The sequence below is a fragment of the Onychomys torridus genome, chromosome 3 (assembly GCF_903995425.1).
Source record: "Onychomys torridus chromosome 3, mOncTor1.1, whole genome shotgun sequence".
In the NCBI taxonomy this organism is placed as follows: Eukaryota; Metazoa; Chordata; class Mammalia; order Rodentia; family Cricetidae; genus Onychomys; species Onychomys torridus.
In genome coordinates, this window is record NC_050445.1 from 25,088,626 (window position 1) to 25,109,729 (window position 21,104).

The following is a 21,104-nucleotide window of genomic DNA, read 5'->3' on the forward strand; positions in this document are numbered from 1 at the left end:
TGAGTAGTACATGGTGTATGTGTGTTACTACATTGTCTATATCTTTATGTGTGTGCATAGTATATAGGGTATGTATATGCTTGTGTAAATATTACATTACATATATTGGTCAGCAATTACATAGTAGTACATGATATATGTGTTTGATGGTTTAAATAAGTATGGCCCCCATAGGCTCATATATTTGAATGGGTCAGTCACCAGAAAGTGTTTGAAAGGATTAGAAAGATCGGAAAGTATAGCCTTGTCAGAGGAAGTGTGTCACTGGGGATGGGCTTCCAGATTTCAAAAGCCCATACCAGGCTCAGTGTCTGTCTGTCTGCCTGCCTGTCTGTCTGTGTCTTTCTTCTTTCTTTCTTTCTTTTTTTCTTTCTTTCTTTCTTTCTTTCTTTCTTTCTTTCTTTCTTTCTTTCTTTCCTTCCTTCCTTCCTTCCTTCCTTCCTTCCTTCCTTCCTTTCTTTCTTTCTTTCTTTCTTTCTTCCTTCCTCTCTCTCTCTCTCTGTCTTTCTCTGTCTGTCTCTCTCTGTCTCTCTGTCTCTCTCTCATTTCTTCTGTCTACAGATCAAGATGCAGCCCTCAGCTAACACTTAAGCACCATATTCCCACCAAGCTCCCCACCATGATATTTAACTAAGCCTCTGAAACTGCAAGCAGAGCTATAGGGAAGCTCCATGAAAAACAGTTGTTACTATCTTTGGGGCTACCCAGCAGTACACAGAGACACAGGCTGCTAAGACCCCCTCCTTATTTGGTCTTCTTCAAAAAATCTGTAACCAGTATCCATAGGATCCAGAAGGAACTCAACATGAGCTTTTGTGACCCACTTTTGTTTCTCCAAGGAACAAAAGTCATTTTTATTGAATTCATTATTTAGCTATTACTCTGATATTTCATTTACAGATCCTTAATAGTCTTCTTTGACAAGTCCATATATGTGTATAATTTATTTTGGTTGCCCTCTTCATCCTCTCCAATTTCCCTCAACTCTTCTCAGTCTGTTCTCCTTCTTATGAGTCTTAGGTGAAAGTTTAAAACCATTGGGCACAAAGGCTGGCTTGACTCAAAGTCAATGTGTATTCTGAGTATGTCAAGTAACTACACATTGTTAGGCAACATCTGTTTTACACTGTTGAACTGAATCCAAACAGGATGAAAAAGGATAGATGTTTGTTGTTATTTAATGCCCCTTAAAAAACAAAAAGTTCCTGTGAATTTTGTCAATGGGTCAATATTTTGGACTCTTACCACGTTTGATGGCTCTAATTTTTTCCTCCTGGCAAGATCAGTGATGTTGACACCATTGTAGTTGATGCTTTCCATGCAGCCCCTAAAGTTCTTCCTATTACTGGAACTTGGCTTGCCAGAGAAAGGTACTCCTCCAAATGTTATCTTTGAGAAAAAAATTAAATGTAAATGTTTACACTTTCTTACAACAAACTATACACAGTTATAAATACAATTGTTAGGCATTTTTATCTTAGTCAAAAATAAGCAAACATCATATTGCCTACAAAATTGTTTGCACATTACATTATGTTGTTACTGAAATGCATAGTGGAATCATTAATTCCAATGATTAGATTATAACTTGACCAATAACATAGCAAAATTCCCTTGCAGTTTTTAAACACCAAAGGCTTTTTATAAATTGTCTTGAGAATATTTTAAAATGATTTTATCTAGCAACTTTATTTTATCAAGGAATATTAAAACTATATATTCATATTTATCATTCAAAGACATGTTACCAATAAATGCCTCTAGTAATCTCAAAACAACCAGCACTAATATAATAAGCTGATAAAAGTGTAACCTAAAGCAAGGAATACTGTATTTGCTCTCTGAGAGCTATGTGAAGTCTAATGACTACTGGACTCAACGGTTCATTAAAATTGTTTTGAGTATAGAAAATGGCTGAAAAATACCATTAGTGTATGGATTAGGAACTTTGTAGGGTATAGGGACTGAAAGTTGGGCACTCAAGGTTTACATACTTTATACATCTTGCAGACCTTAAGGAAAAAAAATCCTCCTTAATGTGTTCCTTTGAGGATCACTGTTATAAAGGATATGTTTTTTTTTTACCCTATGTATGTCTCACAACTTTCAAGATCTGTAGATATAATATAGATGATACAAAATTATACTGAATCAGTATTGTTAGGAATATTCACTACTAATAGTAAATTAGTAAATAAATGTAATGTATAATTGTGATTGTAGTAGCAACTTCTATGAAGCAGACTTTTCCTTTATAGGATCATCATTTTCAATTTTCCCTTATAGTTTATAATGTGAAAGCAACTGCTGAGACATTTTCAAAAGTGAGGACTTTATATTTGATATAAGGCAAGGATGTGCAACATTCTAGGAGGCTCATGAGTAAATTATGCTCCATTATTAGGTCCTATGGCATTTAAAATGCTTAATTAGTTTTAGAGAATAAGACAAATTAATGATGGTTTATGAAACAATGTTTGTAAGAAGGCCCCACTTAAAATAAAATTAAATATTATTAATCATGTTCAGCTGAATATACATCACACGCAATGAGTTCATACATGAAAGGAGAAGTTAAAAATAAAGTGAGAGTCAGAAAGGGATTCAAATCTAGGTTTCCAGTTCTGCTGGAGGGACATATGGTTGATTTTCTCTATGACTGGAGTGTGTTTATAAGTTTAAAAAGGACAGTAAGAGTCACTTCCTTTTTCACAAGCAGAGATATATTGCAAAAAAAAAAAAAATCATGGCATTCATCCAAAGTACTGTAAGTGGTGTTTAACTGAAGAACAGAATCAAATCTAGCCAAACCCTGGATTACTGCCCTGTCTCTTAGTTTCCTTGACTTGGAGGAGAACAAAATATATACTCCTTCAATCTCACGCTACCATGTAGTTAGTAGTTTGACTGCTGACAGTGTTCTCCCCACTTTATTGTATAATGGCACCACAGAGAAGAGCTTTGGGCCACTTTCACACACAATAGTAATGTCAATATTGAACCATGTCAAAGGTGCAAAGTAGTACATCAAGTCTCTTTGCTGATGTACATTGTTGGAAATGGTGTATTCTGTCTACCCCTAGCAATCTTGTGTTGGATACTGCTAGTACTAGCTGGCTCATCAGGACTTGTGTTCAACAGAAGCACTATTAAATCACAAAAAAGACAGTGTTTGAAATAAATGACTTCCAACAGAATGTTAATATTTACTCATAATTAATCTCTACACTTACTATATGTGCTTTACAGGTTATTTATATAGCACCTATCTGATGCAAGTACTGTGTTTTGCAATGGTGTGTCAGTTATCATCTTTTTGTGGACCCCTACTCAGTACAATTCAACTTACAGCATCAAATTCCCCATGATGAGATATTTACACTATGACATTTAAAGAATCAGACCAGTGTGTTCCTCCTTTTCCACTCCAGTGAGAGCTTCTGAGAGCTTCCAGCATATTCCTGCTAAGCCTCAATGCCCTTTGCTTCAGACCACTTTACAAGACCTGAGGTCAAGTAGTTTGAGGGGAACAGGACACAGTCTTTGTAAAGAAGAGAAGACTAGCTCTTTTATCCTTTATTCTACAGTTTAATACTACAATATGAGTTTTACAAAATATGTGTTGTTTGGTTTGAAGTTAATTTTACCAGCTTGTGTGGTAGGAATCTACTTCTTCTGTTGATACATCAAAGAGACATGGACAACTGTTCTGATACTGGTTCTTAATAGGCCCCAGATTTCTTTAAATAACACATAAAGTATCTTTACTACATAGTATAAAATACATTAGACACACCCGCTTTTACTATGACACATGACAATAGCTGCTGTTCCCAAGAGGAGTTACTAGATCCTAGCTTATCAATGAGAAATAATAATTAAATCATCATCATTTTTCAGTAAGTTTATATTTCCCCTAATACTTCTTCTGTTAAATACGTCCCACTCATTCCACTCCATAGCTGAGAGTTCCCAAAATGAGACTGTGTTGTATACAGAATGATTTGACACACTGTGAAATCCTAGAACTGTTGACCTCATGGAGAATGTGTTACGTGCACATGAATATGCACAGATTTTATCACAAACTCAGTGGTGTCTGTGACCCCAAATCTTTAATTATGGTTTTTGAAAATTGGAATTATGTTTGCCCATGGCTAATGCTTCAGGATGTCTCCCTATTCTGTGATACTTCAAAGTTTATTAATGGAAGATGAATAATTCATCTGCAAGTTCTCTAATACAATAGAGCAGTAAGTCACAAGAGATGCAGTATCAACTTTCAGGAGATTCAAATTTCTTGGAATTTCATATTCTTTCACTATTAAAAGAATTATTTTAGTTTTGAGATGGTAATATCATTATATCACTTCTCCCTTCTCTTTCCTCCCTCCAAACCCTATTATGTATCCCACATGTTCTCTTTAAAATTCATAGCTTCTTTTAATAATCATTTGTAGATGGGTATTTGGGGGGATCAATAATTCAGGATTAAGCTTATATTTTATGTTAATTTGTCTCCATTGACATATAAATACATTTTATAGCTATCAATTCAGATTTCTCACCAATAATTTTATGATGAGCATATTCTATATTCTTAAATTTTACATATAGTTGGAGGCTAACACACACAATGTGCACATAGATTTCTGCTTTCTCAAATGTAGATTTTAATGAACACAAAGATTCACAGAAACCTCAGATGTTGTCCCAGTGTTTACTAAATCTTCGAAGGAATCATAATTCTTATCATCATGACTTACTGTTGTGTGTGGTGAGGTTGGAAGCCAAATATACAGTATAGAAATTGGCCAGTACAAAAGAATGACAGTATCAAATTAGAGGCCAAATCTGAAAATATATTCAAGTACCATAATGTTGTTCATTATCCCACTGTTATTTGTAAGGAAGGAGGTTTGCAAATGGCTTTCAAATTAGTCGGACATAAATTTTAAGTGATTTGAACCACCTATGCTCCTAATACTTTGGAAGATTATTAAAACTTGACTAGTTCCATGAATGAAGAAAGTTGGGAAGCGTCTGTCTGCTGATATGTCATGCTTTAGATATTGCTTGGACGCTTGCTCCAGAACACGCAGTACTGTCTTCTCACTCCAGTTCCATACAACACTGCAAAAGGCTTCACTAGTAACAGATGTGATTCACTGCATTGAACCACTCTGATAATTTACTTAAAGCCTAATATATCAACTTGAATGTTATAAAATTATAACATATGCATGTTTTATATATATATATATATATATATATATATATATATATATATATATATACATGCATATATGTATGTGTGCGTGTATATGTTAAGCATCAAGGTAATCTTTGAGTTTTTCAAGTTATTATCTGTTTTCTATATTTATGTATTTATTTATTTATTTATTTATTTATTTATTTTGTGTGTGTGTGTGTGTGTGTGTGTGTGTGTGTGTGTGTACACTCACATGCTTCATTGTGCTTGGTGAGATTAGAGCACAGCTTGTAAGAGCCCATTTCTTTTTTCATTATATATAGTGTAATATATTCAATACAGGATTGAATTTAGGGTGCCTTTACTTTCTGAGTAATCTCATTGGACCAGAGTATTTTAAAAATACTTGGTTATTTAGAAATTAAAATGAATCTTAGTGTACAATTCTTTAAAAATGTTCTATAGTTTATTTTTTATGAAAACCATGTCTAAGAAAAGTTTACTAAAAGTCCTATCTATATGCATGAATTTAGAAATAATATAAAATAGATATGAAGAAATTTTTATTCACTATATTACAAAACACAAGTGAATCTTCTGTATATGACATACTGCATAGTCTCATGAGTAATAGATGTCATAATTCATTGCCAGTAGTGATGTTTGGAAATAGGGGTCCATAAGGAAAGGCCTGGTCCTTATGGTGGAGAAGTGGAAGGATATATGTATGGACTTCCAGTAGCTGGAGACCAGGGGAAACACTGAGCTCTGTCTGAGCATCCTCTCCAATGGAACTACATAACAGTCCAGAGGGGATGGAGGACACAAAAGAACTGGACTTTCTAAACACAAGAGGACCAATGCACATATGAGGGCACAGAGACTGAGGTAGCATGCACAGGGCTGGCCTAGGTCTGCACCCGATGGATTCTCAGGGCCAAAAGGAGAAGGACACATGCCCCCATCCCTAATCTAGTTTCTTATTTCCTAATTCCTATACTTGGAAACAATCCTATTTCTAGCTAATAACCACTTGCAAATGAAATTTTAGTTTACTTCAAAGGAGTTTCACGGGTGAGACAAACTACTTTAGAGGGTGGGCTGCATGCCCAGAAATAGGTAGCCAACAGAAAATAAACTAAACAGTATCTTTGGGGGCATCTTGTATCATACTGTCAGGTATTTCCTTCATTTTTTAAATTTTATTTTATTTTTGACTTACTTTTCATTCACATACGCATTTTCTCTCTCTCCCTCCCTCCCTCTCTCCCTCCCTCTCCCCTACAGGTCCTTTATACATATATTATGGCTTCAGTTTAGTGTTTTTATAAGGTTCCTGGGTGTGCAAAGAACTGGGACTCTGCATCTTTATCTGTTTCTTGTCTTTGCTTGGGCTCTCTTCCTTCCATTTGTTTTGTCCTATTACAATGTGTTATTTTATTTTATTATTATCACTTATAAGCCTGTTTGTTTTCCTTTCTTTTTTTTAAAAGAAGATCTTATTATATACAAACACACACACACACACACACACACACACACACACACACACACATATATATGTATATGTATATGTATATGTATATGTATATGTATATGTATATTTCTTCCTGAACAGTAGAAGAGGGCACTGGGTCTCATTATAGATGGCTATGAACCACCATGTGGTTCCTGGGATTTGAACTCAGGACCCCTAGAAGAGCAACCAGTGCTATTCACCTCTGAGCCATCTCTCCAGCCCCTCCTGTTTGTCTTCTAGTAAGAGGAAAGAGAGGGTAGAAGGGATGTTGGGTGGAACTGGGAGGAGTAGAGGAAGCGGGGGAAACCATAAACAGGATATTGTATGTGAGGGAAACTATTTTCAACAAAAGAAAAATTATCAACTGAAATATATATAATACATATTACAATTACACATAGAATTTGTTAAATAAACTAGATTTAAAGATATCTCATCTCTATAGAGAAGGAAGAGTAAAGGCTTGAGCAGATATGTAATTAAGAAAAAGCAATAGTAGAGTATGCATTCCCTCCTTCTCCATCACAATCCCACATTCTCAAGTGTACCTCATAGTCCAAGTCCAGGTAGTCAAACTCTCCATTGGTGCGGAAATGCTGCATGCTCCTGTCCAGGGTCAGGTTAATGCTGCGTCCCTGGCGCTCAATGAGCACAGAGTGCCAGTGGTGATCATCCAGCAGGCTCCCTGATGTCACAGATGTGTGGCCATAGATGGGGCCAAGTTGGTTGCTTCCTGAGTAATGGGAGCAAAAGGGAAATCAGACATTGACTGCACAGCCACTATGCATGGGGGCAGATCTTCCCTTTACAATGTGAAGTTAATATACAAATGGAGCTCCATCTATCAAAGTTGGTATAGGAGAACCAGGATTTTTGCAGGATCTATAAATAAAAGTTACAAAAATGAGGAAATGCCTGCTCTCTTAAAAAGAAAATGCAAACATTTTGGACAGTGCTGTGAATTCTGCTAAGTTTTGGAGGGTGAATGAGTTATCAGCTCAGTATCACATAGGCTCGGGTGCCACCACATTAGTTTGATGTTTAGATGGGGACAAGCTGGTCACTGCTCTGAGTCTGGTTGCTGACATGCAAAATAGGGAGAGTAATCTTTGTTTCTTCATGTATGGGGATGAAAGCTAAAGTACGTGTGTGACAATGAGGTGTGTGTGTGTGTGTGTGTGTGTGTGTGTGTGTGTGCATGTGCTCCTCTCTCTGGTAGGAGACCAGAAAGGAGGAGAAATTAAAAAAGAATAAGTCTAAATAGCAAGGCTGTCCTGTGTTTTATTGTTGGAAACACACACACACAAAGTGTCTGAGAAGCAGGATGGTCACCTGCTACTGACAGATGGCAGTACAGAGTGGCAGTAGGTGTTTGAGTAGGTATGTTTCTACTGCTATCATAAATCCCCATCAGTCAATAAAACTTTGGAAGTGAACTACTTTCCAGTAAAATAGTAATGACTCTTTTTGGTGAGGTCATAGAACGAGCAACATGTTTCACAAAGGTAATGTCACATCTCTAAGAACCACAGTTGATTTTCAAAGGTTACTCTACATGTTTCATTAGAAAAAAGTAAGATGAAAACAGCTCTGAAAAAGATAAATATCTTAGACTGGAAAAATAGACCAGTGAGTAAAGGCACTTGGTGTCCAGCTGACACTGTGAGTCAAATTCCAGGGAGCAACATTGTTAGGAGAAGTTAGACTCCTGCAGGCTGTCCTCTGACCTTCATACATTGCCCTCCATGCACAAATGTGAAATAAATTTTAAAAATTCAAATAAAATAGCTTCTTTAGACACACCTCAACTATGGTTGTATGTATACACAGGTTCACATAGATATTTCACAAATGCTTTTATCTTGTTGGAGCTCTGATTCCCCCACTGAATCTTCCCCTTCCATTCTACAGGGTCATATGCTACAAACAATTTCTAGCCCCCTTGCAAGTCTCAAAACAAATGCTTGTTCATGATTACAGATTAAGAATATTATGAAGAATAAACAAGTAAAGTGAAATGCAAATTATTTTCTCCACTAAAAATAGTTTGATCTATTTCCTTCTAGATGTTTTTCCATATACAACCATTTAATTATTTATATGTATGCTGTATACATATTCAGGTATATATATATATATATATTTAATGTGAAACCTTTGATATATTAGTTATGTTTCTTGAGGAGGCTGAATATTCTAGTTGCTTCTTACTGTGCTGCAAAGCTACTGCCTCACTGGATAAAAGAGTGTAGCCACTGCAACTCACTGCAAAATTAAGAGAACATTGTCCTTCACCTGATTCTGGACAACACATTACTCTTCTGCACTCCCAGGTTTTTTCAATGACAGGATTTTCATGTCTTTTGATCTACACCCAGGGATGGATACAAGTGAGCTGAATTACTATATTGAGACCTGCAATACCATTATTGTCCTGAAGTGTAGAACTCATATTACCACTTTTTACCATAGGAAATCCCACAGGCTCTGACTACCAGCACTTAGCCCCTATGTAAATATCAACTGTAAGACATTCTAAAACAGTTATACATTAGGTTCATCTGCCATCGTTAGGAAGCTGAGGGAAATTTTCTTCTGTTAACAGTGATGAGAGTAATTTCTTTTTCACTGGTTTTTCCAAAAGCTATTTCAAGTCTTTTATCCACGATAGAGGAGTACTTTACACTCATTTATTTAAGGGTTGTGTGTTCTTTCCTCACTGGATTTTATGTATTTCTCATGTGCTTCTTTTCTGTAACTCTGAAGGATCACTTAGAGTCTTCTTAATCAGACATCTATCCTTATAAAGAGAATCACTTTGTGCCATCTTGATCAGTCTCCTGATGGGGAACCAAGGTCAATGGCAGCCTTTATACTTACCACAGCACCAAAGCCATCTTTCTTTTTCAAGTTGTACCAACATCAGGCAGACTACAGCAAACATCTCCCAACACTTTCTTTACAAAAGGGAAAATTCCACCACTGTCCCTGATCCATTCTCTAGTGTTTTCCATTTATCTTTCCCTGTGAATTTATGTGCCAACAGAGGCACAGACCTGGCATGCAGCATGTGACTGGTGGTCATGCTCATCTTCCAGGGTCATGACAGTCATGGCCCAGTGGTTTCCTGGATAGTAAGCACACTACAAGTCAGTGACTCTGGCTCCTTGTCACTCAAAATGCCATGATGACCAGTTATATTTTATATACTACAATTGTCTTTGAGTGATGTATTTGTACATCTCTATAGAATTAAAACTATGCACATATGTCCATGAAGGCAAAACAGGTATGCATATAAAATAATGTTTAAAATAAACTAAAATTAAGCACATTTTAATATAACCAATATATTTTTATAAATTTTACTTTTCTTCCAAATTCTGATGTTGAAATAATATTGAAAAATATATCACTAGGCTTAAATTTTTCTCAAAATGTCTCAATTTTTAATCATGCATGACTAAAATATGCAAACTACTTCAAATGTCTGAAGCTATGTGGTCAGATAATTTCCCCCAAATATCTTTATTAGCAGAATAGGAAAAAAATCCTTTCTGTCACTTTCCTGTGAACCTTGAAAAGACACACTTACTAATTTGACAAAAAAATATTCTCTTACATTTTATTGTTTGTTATACTTATAGCTGATATGATGGAGTGTTTGGCATCTTTCGTGTTTAATTTTTCTATTCTGTGTTATCTTTTGTATCTAATGCATGCATTTTTCTCTTTGCAGCTTAGAATTTTTATGGAGTGGTGTAATTGGTTTTCATGAATGGCATTAAAATTGCATACATAATATTTGCATATCCCTTGGTTTCATATACACTTTATTTTAACATAAAAATAGTGTTTTATAAGTATATGATTCACATTTTCATCATTTTTTATTTTTAATGTGGATGATATATAGTCAAAGCTATGGCAATTTTGGCATATGGCAAATATATGGCAAAATTATGGCAATTTATTATTGCATATTTCAATTTGTGCTCCTAGGCTTAACAGCAATCCTCAAAATAAGTTAACACAGAGAAATCAGGACATCCTCAGAAATATCCAGAGGCTCAAGATAATACAGCGTAGGGAAATCTAATTGGTAATGGTTGTCTTGAGTGTTTTAATCTTCAATTTTGTAGCTTTCTCTGGTGATGCAATTAACAAGTCTATTTTAGTTATTCATTTATTGTTAAGTTATTTTTTTTATAGAATTCTTATTCCAACAGAGAAACTAAAATCCATGAACTTCATGTTGCCTTTGAGTACTCCTATCTAGAACCCAGAAAACTGAGCCAAGCAAGTGAAAGAACTGTCATTGTCTTATCAGTCTGGGATTCTGAATGTCACTTCCAATGCTGTGAACATTTTCTTAGGCACCATATGAGTCTCAGTTATGTTATCAGCAAGCCAACAGATATGGTCTCTGTTTACTTAAAAGCAGTGGGAAAACCACCCAAGGTAATAACCCCTTGGGTTGCCTCAAATCCCACCAATATCTCATTCCTCTGCTTCCTTTAGTAGTCTGATCAAATTCAAATATTATTTCCACAAATTTTACTCTTCCTTCACTTATAAAATAAGTCAATAAGAGTGTTCTCTCAGTTCCCCCCAGAGTGAGTAAACAGTAACCTCCTTATTGACAGAGCCATTCTTTACCTCTCTGTCTCCGTGCGGGTTGATATCTGAGGTGAGTTACATAGCACTGGTCATTTCACTTTCCTTGGCTTCTGGGGTACCACACACTCTTTACTTCTCTACTCTGCATTTCCTGGTTAGTTGCCCCCAGAGTGCATTCTCCCCTAATATATTACAATGGACTATGTATAAACACCTTTTGTTTATGTAATAGGCAGCTCAAACGTGCTGTCTCCCAACTAATCCCTGTAATGCCCTTTTTTATTTTCTATTTCTGAAAATGACACTAACCATTTATTTAGTGCCTGAGCCTAAATCCTGGGAATCATTCTTTATTTCTATCCTTTTCTTCTTGCTTTGTACACAATTCATCACAGGTCATGCTGAATTTACCACTAACATAATTTCTTAGGTACATTTTGCTTTATCTCCCCTGATAATTTTCCTTGGATGCCAGCACCATCTCTCCCCAGCCATGAAGATGTCTTCTTTGACTCTCATGCTGACTTAGGCAGTCCTTCCCATGAGAGTCTCAGTGCACCTACAAAGTCAGCATCATAGAGCTGTTAATTTTTTGATATCCAGAACCTGTAGCATCCTACTGGACCTGAACAGTCTCCATTTCCTGGACTTCCTCTCATTTTCAGAAATTCACTGCATGTATGCACTACAGTTTGCTTTCTGTTCCATAAGCATTCAAGCTCTTTGTCTGCAATCGTCCCTCCCTGTGCAGTCTTCTCTCTCCTGGTTTTTGTTGTTGTTGTTGTTTGTTGTTTGTTTTCTTTTTTCCCATCACTTAGATCTTGTGTTGAACATTGTGGCTTTTTTTTTTCCTAAGAGAGCGTTTTCCTTCATACACTCTGACATTGGTCCTATGGCTTCTTTTTTTAAATTTATTTTTTAATTATATTTGTATTTTAATTTTACATATCAGCCATGGGTTCCCCTGTCCTCCCCCTCCCACCCCTGCCCCACCTTCCCCCCATCCCCTTCCCTGCATTCCCATCTCTTCCAGGGCCAAGACTCCCCTGGGATTTAAACCTGGTGGATTCAGTACAGGCAGGTCCAGTCCCCTCCTTCCAGGCTGAGCAAAGTGTCCCTGTGTAAGCCCAAGGTTCCAAACAGCCAGCTCATGCACTAAGGACAGGTCTGGGTCACACAGCCTGGATACCTCCCAAACAGATCAAGCTATTCAATTGTCTCACTTATCCAGAGGGCCTGATCCAGTTGGAGGCTCCACAGCTTTTGGTTCATAATTCATGTGTTTCCATTAGTTTGGCTATTTGTCCCTGTGTTTTTCCAATCTTGGTCTCAACAATTCTCACTCATACAGTCCCTCCTCTTTCTCAACAATTGGACTCCTGGAGCTCCTTCAGCAACATAGCAGGATACAAGATCAACTCAAAAAAATCAGTAGACCTCCTATATACAATAAACAAACAGGATACATCACCCTTGACAATAGCCACAAATGATATAAAATACCTTGGGGTTACTCTAACTAAGCATGTGAAGGACCTATATGATAAGTACTTTAAGGCCCTGAAAAAAGAAATTGTAGAAGATGTCAGACTATGGAAAGATCTCCTATGCTCATGGATAGGCAGGATTAACATAGTAAAAATGGTGATCTTACCAAAAGGTTCTATGGCTTCTTAAGGTGGCATTTAAACTTGGATGCAGTATAAATACACACATACTAAACTGGTTTCCTTCTGTCACTCATAATTTGCCTTCATTTACTTTTATTTCACTGGAGTGGTTCACAAACTTAATGAGACAACATCTTTCTGTTCTCTGATATATGCTACCAACTACTATAATATTGAACATAGTATAAGTGCTCCAACAAACATTTTGTTGAATGAGTAATGTTACAGGTTAAATCCATAGTGTTCCCCAAAGGGTTGATGGTTAAAGCCTTGGTGTCAGCTAATGAGGTTTAGAAAAATGATTGGATGATGATTGCTTTAACCTCATGGATGGATCAGTCAATTCACCATTTAAATAATGATTTGATAGTGATATCGAGAGGTGACAGGCAGTAGGGGTAGATCTTGGTTGAAAGAAATAGGTCACAAAAAGTGGGCCACCAAAGTGTCTATTTTGTTTCTAACTTCTTCTACCTACTCTCTCTGTTTCTTGGCCCCCAGAAGCATATATGTTCCCCCATGCCCTTCTTCCATAGTGTTTTACCTCAACAAAAGACCATAACAATGGGTCTAGTGACTATAGGCTGAAACATCGGAAACATGAACCAACATAAGGTTTCTTCTTTTAAGTTTTTCAGGTATGTTGCCATAGTGATAAAAAGGTGACAATCAGAAATAGGTATACAAATAGATAATCTACCACTATAGATGAAAAATAATTAACAATATAATGTAAGCTCTTAGATTTATAATTTAAAGGATTATATAACATTTAAAGTGTTTCGGATTTATTTATTTTATAGGTATCAGTTCTTTGCCTACATGTATGTATGTGCACCAGGTACATGCTGGGAGCCCATGAAGATCAAAAAATGTCATCAGATCCCCTGGAACTGGAATTCCAGGAATGACACTTTTATGAGCAATTATGTATTGCTGGGAATTGTAACTGAGTTCTCTGCAAGAGCATCCGGTGCTCTCAATTGCTGAGTCATCTCTTCATCTCCTTCTTTATAAATGCTTTAAAGATGGAAAAAATAATAGAGAATCACAACAAACCTAGATTTAAACTGAGGACCAGCTTGGCTTTTTTCAGTTCCAATGTAATGTAATCCCCTTGCTGGCCTTCACCATGCAAGATTACTCCTTCACTTTCTGAGGTCTTGAATTTCAAAGCAATGACATCTTTGAGTGTTTTCATCTTCTTGTTTCTGAATCGGTAGGGTAACACAACATGACCATCAAAGTTGATAACGTCAGCCCCTGAGAGGAGAGAGAAACACCTCATTAGTCTGGTAGCTAGCTTTAGATGAACATCCATTTCCAGCTAGTACCTACTCAGGAAAATTGAGTTGAATGTTTTCCTGAGACGCTGGACTGTGCTTTTTTTTTTTTTTTTTTTTTTTTTTTCTTTCTATTAATTTACCATGTGTCCTAAAGTGGATTGACTGGAGAGTTTTGATAAGAATGATCATAACCATATCTATCAATATAGAATTTTATTTCAATTACTATATTGACAATACAAACACGGTTAATATGAATATGATTGAAATTTCAACTTGGAAATGTATAATTTAGTGAAAAAGAGTAAGAGAAATTAATTAATCCTTTGAGAGTTTCATACAACAAGCTTTGATAATATTCACCCCACCTTCCAATTCTTTCCATGTCCAATCCCCTTCCCTGCCCATACAACCTTGTGTGTGTGTGTGTGTGTGTGTGTGTGTGTGTGTGTGTGTTCATCAGGACCAACTTTTATTGGCCAAATATACCTGAATGTGTGGTCTTCTACTGGAGAGTAGTCAGTTTACCAGAGGCTACATGCTTACAGAAAACCGTCTCTCCATTTCCTAGCACCTAACAATTGTCCATAGCTCCACAGTAAGGTTGGGGTTGTGTGCCAACCTCCTAGCTTTATGCTGGGATTTGGTTTGCCTTGGTCTTGAACAGGTTTTGCCCATGCTGCCCAAACTGCTAAGAGTCAAATACTGCATCTGCCTTGCTGTGTCCAGAAGACAGTGTTCTTGTAGTACCTACCACTTTTTAGTAACCACCAACTTTGCCTCTTACACTCTTTCTGAAAAATGTTCAGTTCTAAGACGTTATAAAATTTAACATTTCTGCTGTGTGGTGGTGACGCATTCCTTTAATCCCAGCACTAGCAGAGGCATATGGAACTTTGTGAATTTGAGGCCAGCCTGGGCTACAGAGTGAATTCCAGGAAAGGCACAAAGCTACACAGAAAAACAGTTTCCTTAAGAAAGATAACTCTTTGCAACTTAGTAAATACATTTTAATTTAAAAAATTCCTTCTCTTTTCTAAATGCAGTATGCAGAAATTTGAAATATAGTGTTGGGCAGTATACTGATTTTTACCTAGTGTTTATATTCAGATAACTCTCTCAGACTTCTTATTGGTCCCTTGCATTTGGAGTCAGGGAACCAGGCATTAATGATTTAGACTCTAAAAATTAAACTTAGGTATCCTGAGTTACCATTTCTGAGTTGGACAAATAATATCCAGCTGTACTGTAACTGGAATAGAGCTAATGTGAATGTAGGGGATCACATTGGAATTTTCAGACATGAGTGAGTGTGCAGATTGTGTATTTCACTTGCTTCATCTTTGCTACTCATTTCCATAGTCGTTTAGTCACGTGGTCAGCAGAAAGAGTGAAAAAGGAGTGTGTACTGTCCATGCCTGGGCAGTGAATGGGTTTCCACATGATGAGATGGTTCTAAGGAGAATTATGAAAATGTAGATCAAATATTTCTATAGCTAGCTGGGGAGTTGTTATTTTTATATACGTTTTGGGAAGATACTTTCAAAATCTTATGTCTGTTACCTTTTAATTTTGAAATTACGGAACAGTTAGTCAAACTGGGTTGTTCTAGTACCTGAAAATCATAGTTCTGTACAAAGCCAGCCTTTAGGTTATGGGAGTTCTTCCTAAAACACTCCCATGGGAAGGTAGCAGGGAAAAGAAGAGGGAGTTGAAAGCTCACTGGGGAAGTGTTTTCTCATTTTGTATTCTGATTTTCTGGCATGTGCTTAGTTCCAGTACCATAGGGAGCAGTTTGATTTGCAGTAATTAGAGTGAGCCATTTGACCAAAAATGTCCCCAACAAGGTGGCAGAGGAGATGAGGGCTACTCTTCCTGCCCAGCCCCTTTTGAGTACCACCTCTTATGCCAAGTGTTTGTTCTCTACAAAGTGAACAACAGCAAGTTTCTAAAATTACTTAAGACTAAAGTTCTGTTTTCCACAAAGTCATCAATAGCTTTCATATCAATAGCTTTAAAAACCCCAAGGTGATGATTTCACATATATGCCTTTAAAAGAGTTGAAACAATGCTGATTTTACAAGTTCAGAGAGGGGCTAAGGAGATGTCTCAGTGAGTAAGGTGCTTGTTATGCAAGCACATAAAAAGCCAGCTGTGGTTGGGCAAGCTTGTAATGTCAGATCAAGATGGTTAAAGACTGAGGAAGCCCAGAGCTTACTGCTCTGCCAACCTCGCTGAATCTAAAAACTCCAGGTTCAGTGACATTGAATCTCAAAAACACAAGGGTGAGATTTAGGAAAATTCATGACTTTGGCTTCTGGCTCTCACAACACAAGCATACACATGCATACACATCGGAACACTTACACACATTCAAACAATAAATTCTTAAAGGCATATTAATTAATTGAAAGTTCCAAGAGCCAAACTTGAGCTTGTACTTTCGGTTTTCTTACAATCAGCACTGTTGGCCATAAAAAACCCTTCATAATCATCAGACTCCTGTTCCCACCATCTGCATCATAGGGCTTTATATTAATATAGAGGGTGAGGGAACAATCATTAAGTCTTGGCTTCTACTCACACTGAAAAGCCAATCAAACTAGATCTTAATCATCCATACTGCCATAGCTGAATTCCAGTGGCGATAACTTTATCATCCATGATGAGAGATAAAGGCAAGAAAAATGGTACTCGATTATTCTATTCAGAGCTCAGGTTGAATTTATAATCCCACAGTTGGTAGAAATTCCTTTTTGTCTTGAAAAGTGGATAAATGAAAAGCATGAGAAGGGAGTCAGTTATGACCTCTGGAGAGTAATTTTGCCACAAGCTTCCTATCAGTGACAATTGAATAATAGAGTCATCGCTGTTTTATATGCCTTCTCTATATATTAATTGTGACATACAATGCTTCTCATTCAGATCTCAGGAAGCAAATGTCCCTTCAGCCTAGATAGAGGCAAGAAATCTCTACCTTTATATGTTCATATAAGTGGAAATCTCTATGCCGTGCCAGGAAAAGAAGAGTGATTTGTGAAAATGAGGATGCTTTCCTGCCTTACACTTAGCACAATGGGGAAGTGTGACAGAGAGAATGGGTGTGGTTTATCGCCTCTAGACAGTCCTATAGTATTTATAAAAATCATGAAGGGAAGTTATTCACATTGCCCAGCCTCATTTTACCTATAATAAGTCCTTAATGGTGGACTGAAAAACTGATAAAATGATCTTAAAGCCAGACCTCCTACATTACAAAGTCAAATCTGTTCCTCAATGAATAGTTTAAATTATTTTGAAATATCCACATATTCTTTTGTGACTGTGAGTGGAAGGCTACTTTGGAAATTATAAAACCCCCTGAAATTATCTGTGTAATATAATTTATACTTAAACACCTATCATACTCCTTTAAAAGAATCTGGGATGTTGTAAAATAATGCAAATAACACCCACCACAGATTAGTTCTATTCCTTATGAAAAAATAATTAAAATTTCACTTGAAGTCTAATCATACGTTACACTTATTTTAGGACAAGCTGATTTTTTTCTACGATTCTGATTACTTACACTCCCTAAAATTAAGATTTTTTTCTGCAGTGATTAAATATGTGTGGTTGAACTGTTTAAGCAATCTGAACAACAATAATGGCTATTCAAAAGTGAATGCCAAATCATAGTGTTTCCACAATTTTGCTTCTAACAATAACTCAGGGAGTTGGGAGTGTGCCCAACTCATCAAATCCTCGTGCAATGAGGCCGTTCTTGTTTTACTAATTGGGCTGTGGTTTTTTACTCTCTGAATTTGTATAAGATGTTCTGGAGAATGTTTACCATGTGAGCACTGGAATATTATTTTAAAATACCTTGGATGTATTTCTACCCAAAATACGTATATTGTTTAAAAATTACATAATGCATATTAAAAGTAGAGTGTAAATCCTGGTAAAAAAGAGATCAGGTATTGTTAATGATCAGTAGTTTGTTCAAATGTTAGATTTTTATATTTTATCTACCAAGCTATGCATCTGTCTAATCTAAAGTGAAGCATAATCTACACATTGCATACATACACACAAGGACAGTTTGTGTATTAAACATGAATATAGATATAAAATAATATGGGTTGTTTCATATACCATAGAGAATATAATATTGTATATTATATATAGTCTACATTATTTATGTTTATACGTACTAATATATAACAATATTAGTGTGAAAAATTATATATATAATCATATTAGAATTCATAGTAAATAAAGACAAAGTCACTTCAAAAGTCTGAAATACATTTCTAAAGCTAAAGTTTGAAAATACAAGATGGATTATGGGAGGAATTTAGAAAAGTTTAGAGATGCTGGCTACAAACAGCTAAGAATGGTAATGGCAGGATTTAGTTGAATGAGTTTAATGGGACTTCAGAACAGAAGACTGTTGATAGAAATGTGGATAGCCAAGGCCAACTTTGAGAAGTTTCACAGGGTAATGTGATGCCTATTGAAAATTGGACTAATAGTCATTTGTGTTACATCTTGCAAAGCATTTGTCTATATTTTGCCCATACCTTGAAGATTTGAGTGAGGTTGAATTAAAAATCAATAGATTAATTAATTTGGTCTGATAAATTTCATATGAGCATTATTGCTGGCTGCTTTAGCCATATTCACAATGTGAACTGGGAACAATGTAGTTGAAAGTGTGAAATGCATGGAGTCAAGAAACGACCGTGAGTGAGGGCTCCTGTCACTGCTGCCAGGACCATCGATGCCTCACTATAACCATCTGTGGCTTTTCATGTGGACTCCACACAAGTCTAACCACGATCCTTCAGACCTTCAGTATCAGATGGAATTGCTGAGGCTTCCAGTGTATTGGCCTAACTGTCCACCTGGTTCTCTTCTCTCCAGTGTGATAGCCATTATCAGATTAACCAGCTTCCTATAGTGCAGCCCAATTTCTACATCCTGGTTCCCTAAAGAAATTTGAACAATGAAGCAGTTTTTGTTCTTTCCCTTCTTAGTGTTGGGTTCATGTAAATATTCTTATAGAGCTGGCTAGTGGAGGTCAGTCCCTCCAGTTTCTGCTTATCTGGGATAGACTTTATTTCTTCTAATACTTAGATAGAAAAATAATGGTAATAGTTTTCTTAGGAGGTAAGTTCAGATTTCTTTGTTACTTGTTTCTTTTCTTTCAGCATTTTTAATATATTTTCCATTTTTTTTCTTGGCTTATAGATTTATTTTTCATGAGTGATGGTACAAATCAAATAGGCCATTAGTTGTATGACTTGATATTTTTCTCTTTCTGTTTTCAAATTTTTCTCCTGACCCTCGATTTGTTGACAGTTTCACTGTATGTGCTTTGGTAGCTATCTGCTTTGGCTTTTGCTAGCCAAGGCTCTTTCAGTTGTGTCTGAATACCTGTGTCGACTTGCAACTTGGGGAAGATTTTAAGCCTTTAATGAAATAGATTTTCAGTGTTTCCTCTTTTTATTTTTCAAATTCTTAAAATTGGTGTTTGAACACTTGGTAATTCCCCATATGTTGTACAATCATTCTTCATTCTTTGAACTTCTCTCTATTTCCCTCTCACCTTTCCTTCTTTCCTATTTTGTTGACACTCTGAATTCAATGGCATGATCTCTAGTTACTAAAAGTATTTCTTTAGTTAAATCTGATTTTCTGAAAAGGCTGTCTTTCGTATCTTTCATTTCATTGATTTGGATCTTATTTCCCATATCCCTGATTCTCTCTTTTTATGATTTATTTCTCTGTAGTGAATTTTGAATTCATTTCCTGTACTACCTGCCCACATTCTGGTACTGTTCATACATTCTTTTCTGAAATATTACTGAACTGAAAATCAATAATCAGCATAATTAAAGTGTTTTTTTTTCAAATGGCTAATAGATGTCCTTCAAATTAGGATATGTTTCTAAATAACTGTACTTCTTTCAAAACTTTACATTTCCTGTTGTGTTTTATTGTCCAATATCCGAGCATCTGTATAATTGTCACTTACATGCATTCAATGAAGTTAGTTTCTGGATCTGAAGAGCATGAATGAGTGCTTACCTTGGTCTTGTGGATACATGTTGTCTGGGATTTCTGGTGATCAACCAGAGCACCAACGTTGTAGACTGGCCAGGCAACATACACTAGATTCCATTGGTGTTCAAATGTTAGTATGGGTTATGGCCTCCCTGCTGTGTTGTAGATCTACAGTGCTTATACAGGAGTCCCCGCAGTTCCTGATGCACTAATGTAGGAAAGACAGGGATCTTGGCACAGACTACAATTCCATGGATAGTGTAGAAGGTCCTTCATTAGGTTTTGCTCACAGATCATAGGCCATGAAAAAATCCCAAGGGAGGTTCAAGCTATGTCCACAGCTCTCACTCAGCCTGAAGTTTCTGGATACTGAGTTGCTTCCACCCAATGATATGCTCCCAAGTTCAAGTCATGCCAGCCTATGCCAAGTTCTAAGCAAAGGTACCAAATAGCAATGAGTGTTATGAGAATTTAAGAGAGATCTTGAATGGGTACCCTCTTCAGAGAATAAGAGTCACCTTAGTTTGTTTTTATGGCTGATCTTATTTGCATTTTCCTGCTTACCTTACCAATTGCACACAGGTTCCCTCCTACAGGGAGTCATTGCTAGAATGGCTGGAATTGAAACTGGCTTTACTCTTCTTCTTAACTTTCATGTTTGGTTTTGGTGTTATTTGGGTCTTCTATCACCCCTTTATTTGTTCAGAGAGTATTTCTTCTCTCTCATTTCTCAAATGTAGTTC

The 21,104-nt window shown here is 36.4% G+C and overlaps 1 protein-coding gene across 1 annotated transcript in view; it reads right to left on the reverse strand.

Moving 5' to 3' along the window:
• Positions 1–21,104, reverse strand: part of Cntnap2 (contactin associated protein 2) — a 2,080,708-nt gene that overhangs the window by 1,192,097 nt on the left and 867,507 nt on the right. The window contains exons 5-7 of the mRNA XM_036182111.1: positions 14,081–14,284; positions 7,280–7,464; positions 1,246–1,389 (exon numbers count right to left, since the gene is read on the reverse strand). Of these exons, the coding sequence (XP_036038004.1) occupies positions 1,246–1,389; positions 7,280–7,464; positions 14,081–14,284 (533 nt within the window). The remainder of the gene's footprint in view (positions 1–1,245; positions 1,390–7,279; positions 7,465–14,080; positions 14,285–21,104) is intronic.